The 8,423-nt window shown below is 31.1% G+C and overlaps 1 protein-coding gene across 1 annotated transcript; it reads right to left on the minus strand.

Moving 5' to 3' along the window:
* Positions 1–19: 19 nt before the first annotated feature.
* LOC111388197 (NAC domain-containing protein 86-like) lies at positions 20–3,519 on the minus strand. Its single transcript, XM_023012883.1, has 6 exons — positions 3,262–3,519; positions 2,824–3,108; positions 1,793–2,070; positions 954–1,265; positions 200–622; positions 20–117 (listed from the first exon to the last, which is right to left on the minus strand). Exons 2-6 carry the CDS (start codon positions 2,978–2,980, stop codon positions 34–36), a joined length of 1,254 nt encoding a protein of 417 aa, XP_022868651.1. The 5' UTR covers positions 2,981–3,108; positions 3,262–3,519; the 3' UTR covers positions 20–33.
* Positions 3,520–8,423: the final 4,904 nt, after the last annotated feature.

Consider the following 8,423-nt stretch of genomic DNA (forward strand, 5'->3'; position numbering starts at 1 on the left):
CAGTGTATATAACGGTGGAAGAATTTGAAGAGACTAACCTTGAAAATAATGGTCTTCATTATGAAAGTTGGAAATATTTTCTACTGGAACGGTCTTGTATTCCTCAGAAAAGTTCATCTGTCAAGGATAAGGAGTTCTACAAAAGTAAGCATTCTGAACTTGAACAAGAATTTAGTAGCATATATGGTAAGTTAATTACCTTTTCAAGTTCTTTATTTGACATCCCTAACCATCTCAAGTTCTCAACCATTCCCGTGGATTCGATCATTTCATCGTTCTCTCCAATTTTAATGGACCTATAGTCTGGTTCTTCTCTTAAGTTGTCTGTATATTTGAGAGAACACATATCTGGTACTTGATTAGAATGGGACGGAAAGAAAAACTCATCACCTTCAGCATAAATCCCATCCCATGTTGTGACTGGAGTTTGAAAATCCTGAGAGACTTGAGCAATAGATAAAATTTCCTCCAACATATCAGGTTTATTTCTATTTTCTTGGAAAACATTTGAATGTGACACATTGGCATCAGCAGCAAAGTTAGCCTGTGGAAAGTCGTCGACTCGTAGTGGAGGCAATGAAAATCTCTGTTGCAACCGTGTGCGCTCTAATGCTATATCAACCTGAAAAAAGTGAAACTAATATTCGAGAACTATAATACAACAAATATGAATATGGATCAAAGATGCACGTGTGTCTCGGTTGAACCACCTCGTCCAAAAGTTTAAGTTGTTATATAGGGACGCTTTATTTACTTCAATTTTAATTTTTTGACAAGTCCCTCATGACAAGATTTCATTTTTCCCCATTTTACCAGAGACTTGACGTGTAAAACTTTATAAATGGGAGGCGACCGAACTTGAATTCGGATCATTCTTGACATAGAAACACGAGACTCTCAGTCCTGTTCTCTTCAGATATGCAATTATTCATTTATAAGGTAGAAAATTTAACCTTGGATTGCGGATATGACATTGGTGCACAATAAGAGTACTGATTGCTGAAACTAAAGTCCTCTTCTGATAGATATTGCTTCCATCTGCCATCACTTGGGCCAACCGGATCCATTTGAGAGCCTTGGATTGCACTGGATGAGCTTGTAACTAATGGTGTAGCATAGTCAGAGCTATCAAAGTCATTACATTTTCCTTCAGAATATATGTCAATGCTAGAGGACCGATCACTAGCTGGTGTTGTGACAGAATGGTCGTGAATTTTGGGGGCATTCAAACTCTTCTTGAATATACGGCATAGGGCGTAAGCATCCTGGAATTTTAACCCAAAAAAGAATTGAATAATTTTCTATAATATCTGAAGGAATTAATGTACTTTGCTATTCCTAACCAATTCCAGAACTTTTTGGCCCAGGAGTGGAGGGTGCACAAGAAATAATGCTACTTTGCTGGAAAATAGGTGACAAAGTGACATGAAAGTCAAAAATTATGTCAATCATTATATTTATGTAGCATGAGTGGTACATAAGTGTCAATCTCGTAGTGCATAATATATCAAGATACACAATCTGACAATCTAAATTACTTGAGATCTTTAGTCTCAACTCTCAAGACTCCTATAAAATTTCGCCATATAATTAAGATGTTTATGATTTTGGAGGAACGAAACGAAACATGACACATTGCGACAAAAGTATCATGTCGATAAATTTCTATCAAAATTCCGTCGCTAATAGTTGCTGTTGCAGTCAATACTAGAACTAGAAGCTATCCAGAATCTAACAATGGAATAAATATAGGGTAAAACTGAAAAGGTAAATTAAAAAAGGGCGGTTGTACCTGCAAGCCCGAATTAGTTTCACATTCTCTTTCGTCTAAGCGATATTCATGCATAACCCAATTGGTTCGAGATCCATGTGGAGCCCTCCCTCTATAGTAAACTAGGGTTTTCTTCATTCCAACAGCCTTCATCTGTGAGTTCACCTTTCTATCCTTTCCGGTGGCCTTCCAGTACCCAGCTTTTGTTGCCCGGTTTGTCCTTGAACCATTTGGATATTTACGATCTCGAGGGCTAAAGAAGTACCATTCCAAATCTTTGCTTGGCAATAAAGATTTTCCTGTTCAATTTAAATTCTTCCATCGTTTACCAGTTGATAAAATAGTTACTGCAGGAGTCAAGTCAAGGCATGAAAATGTCTCGGTTGCATTTTTAATATGTAGTTTCGGATTGGTTCAAGTTTTTAATTTTTTTCCAGTACCCAATAACGTTCATTTAACCTAATCCCTGATTCTCTTAATTTCTTGAATTTTTTAACCTCTTATATTTAGCAATATTCTCTGTGCTTTAGAGGCTGACAAATCATTAAAAGAGTTTCCAAAGAATTGCATCCAAAACTGTTTCTCTAGGGAACTAAATTACCTATCACTTAAATTATGTAAAACGTGCTCTTAATTACAAAAAAATGGTGAATCAAAATGAATTTTTCTTGAAGATTTTGAAATCAGAATTATACTAGAGCTAGCAGGAAAAGGGAAGGGTGGGATTCACATATGGGGAAGACAATGCAATTATATTCTTTTCTTTGCTTTTAGACTAATCATTTATATGCTACATAAGTGCACATCTTTGTAATTTTATTTTTGAAATGAAAAGACGTAGGCCCATTATTCAATTTCCCTTTTCACAAGCAATGTAATATAAGAAGAAATTATTGCATCCATAAAGCTAAATTATTATTATGTTTTCTTTACTGATAAAGCATTTGTACACAAACCTTGTTTTCTCCTTAACTCTTCGTCATTCTCTGATATGTACAAATTACTATGTATAAATAATAAAAAAGGATGAGTAATTACTAATTAGCATGTACCTGGCAGGTCCCATGGCTCACACTTGTAGAGATCAACTTCAGGAATGATTTCGAGTTCAATCTTACGACCATTAATTTTTCTCTTTAGATAATAAGCCACCAGTTCTTCGTCCGTTGGGTGAAACCGGAAGCCGGGAGGCAATGAAACGGGTGCCATGATCTTATTTAGAATTTCTTGATAATATTGAAAAGAAACCTTGTAGAAATGAAAACACTTAACCAGCAAGCTAGCCCCAATCAAAAAATTATGTAGACCAGCCTTCTTTGAAGCCAAAAAGCGTACAACTGCAAATTTACAGAAACCCTAAAAACAGATTAGTAGCATGAAACTATTTAATTTGTAGATTAATAAATGATTAGCACTGACCAATCTCTGAAATAAAATCTTTTGTGTGTGTGTGTGTGTGTGTGTGTGAGAGTGAGAGAGAGAGAGAGAACCTTAGTTAGAAGATCCAAAGGAGAGAAAGAGGGATGCAAATCAAGGAGGGAATGAAGGAGACGAATGACAAGTTTGGGTGAGAATTGGGGGCCTTCTTGAGGTTCTGATAAAAGAACAAAAAGTTGAGAAAAAGTGATCGGAGATGCCTCCCCTCTCCTACTACTTTATCTTTAAATTAGTTTATTTTTTCACATCATATGACTTTAAAAAAACTTTCTTCGCAAGCAATCCCCCACCCTCCCTCTCTCTCGAGTTTTCATGGATGCATGTACATGCACATATGGCAAACATATAGATATAGAATTTCTGTCTCTCTCTCTCTCTCTCTCTCTCAATGATCCCATGCTTCATACTTGTCTTTTCTTGGAATCTGAGTTTGACGTGTATTAATATGTGTCATTGATGCATGGCAACTTGGAAAAGGATATTTGCTCCCAAAGGAAATAGTGTAGAGAGAAACGAATTGGTGGCTTTCTTAACTGCGTACTGCAAAGAATGTTCTTTTCACAAGCCAATAGCCTTCTTCCAACTAATCGCCCAATAAAATACTGCCAAAGAAATTTACTAATAATAGTTAATAGTTAATTACTACCTATATCTTCATATATTTGTTAACACAGATGAAACAAAGACAAAGAATGAAAAATATATCAAGAGTATTTGTGTAGAGTTTTGGCTTGTATAATGTATGCCATTTACAGTTCGGAAATATAGAATATTGTACCCGAATATGTACATTATGTAATAGTGTAGAAAGCTTCTAATCGTCACATTATTTATCTCTATAAAATAAAAAAAGCACCAAATTCGAGTGTTAAATGAACCCTAAAAATGATGACTATATTGTCAACAGAAATATGTCACGGTAGCTACTAAAATGTCCATTCGGCTTTGCTTGTGTGCTCATCTTAAAATAACTTAGGTAATTTAATCTATTTGGATGGTTATTGAGTAGATCTTGGACCTTGTAAAATAACATATATACTTATATACTTAGTTCGCTAGGAGAGCACTTACATCAAAAAATCCCCTCTGCAACATTATTTCTCACGACCTTAATTTATGTGGCTAATAAGAATTACAATAATAGTTAAGACAATCATCTTAATTTCTCAAAAATAATTGTTAAAACAATCACTTTTAAAAATTTTATGCTATTTATTCTTTTATCATAGTTGTTTAAAAAATAATAATAATAATAATAAAATAAAAATTGCACGATGGTGGATTGAAAAGATTTTGCCATTAATAAATCTTTCTTTGACCAGAGGCGGCTGAAGAAACAAAATTTTTTGGGGACCCTTTTAAAAAGATTATAAGAAATGTAAATGAAGCAAATGATTATCAACAAACATCATGAGTGATTATGGTAGAAATTACTTTTATTTGATTTCAAAAGGAATTATCAGCACTAATATCATGGAAGATAAGCGACTAACTCCTCAATCGATTGCTCACGACAATTCTGCTGATGATGTCTTCAGCAATCTTGAGTGATGCTTAACTCGCTAATAAGTAATAGACAAGTTGATATTATTGACAAAATTTATTCTTTATTTTAATTTTTAATAAGTTATTGACGATATATAGCATCAGTGACTTAGATATCTTATTATTTTTATTTAATGCCAAATAAGTTATTTTCTCGAACAGTTATTTCATTACCAACAATTTTTTTTTCATTAAATATTTTTACTACTTTATAAATAGACAAACATTTCGTTGATAAATCAAAATTTTAAAAAAATAAGTGTTTTTAATTGTTATAGAGGGAAAATGTAACTCAAAATTTGCAATGATAAAACTATTTGGAAATAATTTTTTCAAGAATTTGGACCATTTCCTAAATGTGGGTCTTAAGACCATCTTGTTTGTGTAAAATTTAAGCTGGCTATCTCTTGGATTAATTTCTTCAAGGTAACAATATCTTGGATTAATTTCGTTCATAGTAACAATATTTTTCTTTAGTGTCAATCGCGTAATGTTCAATTTTATTTAATTGAGTACATATACTTTAATGTGATTTCAATCATGCAATTATATTTTTTATACTTCAATCGGCTAACTCTATCGAATTTCATTATCTGGACAGACAAAAATTAATAAATAACGGTCATCACACATACTTATTAGTTGCTAGCATGAAATATGTACAACTTCAGTGAAATAATGAAGGACTTTTTTAATTGACAAACAGTTCTTCAATTTTCGTTAGCTTAGTGAAGGAAATAGATGGAGTTATTCAATTGATATCAAACTAAAGTATAATTATATGATTGAATAAAATTGAAGTACGATTACTTGATTGACAATTGAGTAAAATACAATTAATGCGAATGTATTTTATGTTGGGAAATTATTCACCACCGGGGTTAGAGAAGAAACAATGCAGAAAATTAATTAAGAGGATTAGAAAACGAATCAAGATTATAACGAAAATGGAAGGCTCAAACACGACGTTACATCGTTGTCCTCAAATGATATTTACCCCCTCTTGGTATTAATGTTGGTGCTTGAAGGATCTCGTGGCAAACGGTTTGAAGGATTGATCAAGTCTTGATGTAGAGAAATACAAAAGCACAAGTATTTCTCCACCCGAACTTGAAGAACATAAAGGGAATATATGAATATGGAGGAAGAAATGATTTTCCTTTCTTGTGGAATGATGACAGATTAGCTTATGTTTTGTAATCTGATTTTCATGTGTTTTTTTATGTCCAACAAACACATATTTATAACCATGAATCAAAGCTTCACGAAATGGTGCCAAAACAAGATGAAAAGTGGCAACTTTTAATTCAAAACGGCTCCCAAGTTTCAAATTGAAAAATAAGTCTGTGCGTACGCACAAAAATAAGTCTGTGCGTACCCATAGGCAAAAATCAAATTTTTTATTTTTCAATTTCTTTTGATTTTACCAATTCCACAATTGAGTCTAACAATTAATCCATTATCATTCCATTGATTTTGAACAAATATTCAATAGTTTACCCCTGTGTCTTTAACCACAAGAAAGATATGAATATTAATAAAGACAAAATGTGCTGATTCCTTTCTTCTTTCGGGAAATTGAAAGATATGGCTAACAAGTTAGAAAAACAATACTTTTTCTTTTAGCAAGTAGAAAAACAATACAAACAATTAATACATACATACATACATACATACATACATACATACAAACTATATATAATTAAATACAATGATCATTAAGAAATCTTGCTATTGTAGAGTTAGTAAAAAGAAATCGATCCATCTATTTCGTTACTCGGTGTTCCAACTTATATTTTAATGAATTTTAGAAGTCCATGAAAATTTAGGTATTCACGACTCATATTTTAATAGGTTTCATTTAAAATTTAGATATTATCAACTTAGATTTTAATAGTTTCCATTAAATCTATGTGTTACTTAATAACTTGTAAATTTCTAAGAATTTCATTAATTGTAATGATTCGTATAGAATTTAATGCGTTTCCAGCATTCTAGTATAAATACCAAACTCAGAAATTCTAATCTAACTACTCTCGTTTCAATAGATTTCAACCCATAAATATAAAAGTCAAACTTGTTCATTCAGTTAACAAAAATAAATAGAATTAATAGAAATAAAAACATAAAAATAGTAATAAATATCTCATTTTCTAGTCTCATTCTTATGTGGCCAACTGTCATCTTATGGGAGAGAAATAAAAATATAAAATTAGGTTCTCGTTTTTATTAAAAATTGAAATCGAATTTTTATTTCTTGAGCGCTAAGAATAAAAAATTAATTAGCTCATTACGTTTTTTAAACTTTATTCACCAATTAAATAAATAAAATATTTTATGAGTATTTTCTACGTAATATTAGATCACATTACAGTGAAATGATTTTTAATATTTCAATTGAATAGATTTTAAATTTTTATATTTATTTGCTTGACTTTGTAGATTATAATTTTTTTTTTTTCGTTTTTTCATATAAATATGATTTTTAATTTTTTTTTTTTTCCGAACGAGTCCATGCAAAATATAGTGGAAAGGAAAACTTAACAAGTAACAAATTTCCCAGCGATTTCATTGGAAATTATAATTTCTTATTTAATATAGATTTGTGTAAGAATTTCCTCAATTAAGTTTTTAATAGAAAAGTAATTGATAACTACCTTTCGAAATATGTTTTTCTTGTACAAAGAATACTTTTTTTGCATCTTCAATTCTACAAAGCTTTACTACTAGGACGGCTTCCATAAACATTCCTTATGGATGCTCGAAAAAATAACTTTCAAAATCGACCCTCACATTGGAATGATTTTTAAAATTGTTTGAGTTGCTTAAGCTCGAAGCCCTTTCATCGAGAAGCTATAACATGACAGTCATGGGCGGATCTAGGTGTGGTCATGTGGGGGTCAGTTGACCCCACAGAATTTTTAAAAAAATTTTTTTGTTACTTTTTTTTTCATTTCACTTTTTTCTTATGTGAAGTACATTGTTTCTTGAATATATATATATAGCGTGATTAATAATTATTCTTATGTATATTTATTTTAAAATCTTGATCGCGTACTGGTTATAAAGAGATAGATGATTGAAAGTTTTAGGTCCTAATCGATGGTAGAAATTAAACAAAAAAATATATATGTGTATATAGCTTTTCTATTTAAATGAGAAATTTTGAATGTTTTCGATATTCTTGATCAAGCTCACGGTAGAATTATCAATGATCATTATAATTTCAATGTTATTTTCTAGTACTTCCAAAATACTAATACTAGATATTCCCATATACAACGTTTAAAGTAATGTGTATTGAATTATTTTTATTTAATGTTATATTGTTTGAAAAAAAAAAATTGTAACTTAATTTTTGAATTGTTATACAACACAAGTTATAGTAACATTTTATCTAATTTGTTAATTGAAGTCCAAAGGGTGTTTGGTTTAGTTCAACGGAGTTCAATCTAATAGGTTCACAAAAATTAATGGGAACAAAGGTATTGAATTGGATTCGTGAAAGAAAAGGAGTTGAAAAGAGTATTCTCAACCTGAATACCGAAAGAACATGAAGCTTGTATTTTAATCACCTTTCCATAATAAAAAAAATTAGTTTCAATATATGCTTTTAATTTTTTTATACGTATTATTTATGGCAGCCATGCACATTCAATATTAATATTTT

This window comes from Olea europaea, unplaced genomic scaffold (assembly GCF_002742605.1).
Source record: "Olea europaea var. sylvestris unplaced genomic scaffold, O_europaea_v1 scaffold4663, whole genome shotgun sequence".
Classification (NCBI taxonomy): Eukaryota; Viridiplantae; Streptophyta; class Magnoliopsida; order Lamiales; family Oleaceae; genus Olea; species Olea europaea.

Bases quoted from the DNA above. Each gene is read 5' to 3' on its own strand.
- LOC111388197 (XM_023012883.1), bottom strand. From the start codon at position 2,980: ATGGCACCCGTTTCATTGCCTCCCGGCTTCCGGTTTCACCCAACGGAC. The intron at 2,071-2,823 runs GTACATGCTAAT...TAAATTGAACAG, and splicing joins TGAGCCATGGGACCTGCCAG to GAAAATCTTTATTGCCAAGC. The intron at 623-953 runs GTTAAATTTTCT...CACTTTTTTCAG, and splicing joins TGTCATATCCGCAATCCAAG to GTTGATATAGCATTAGAGCG.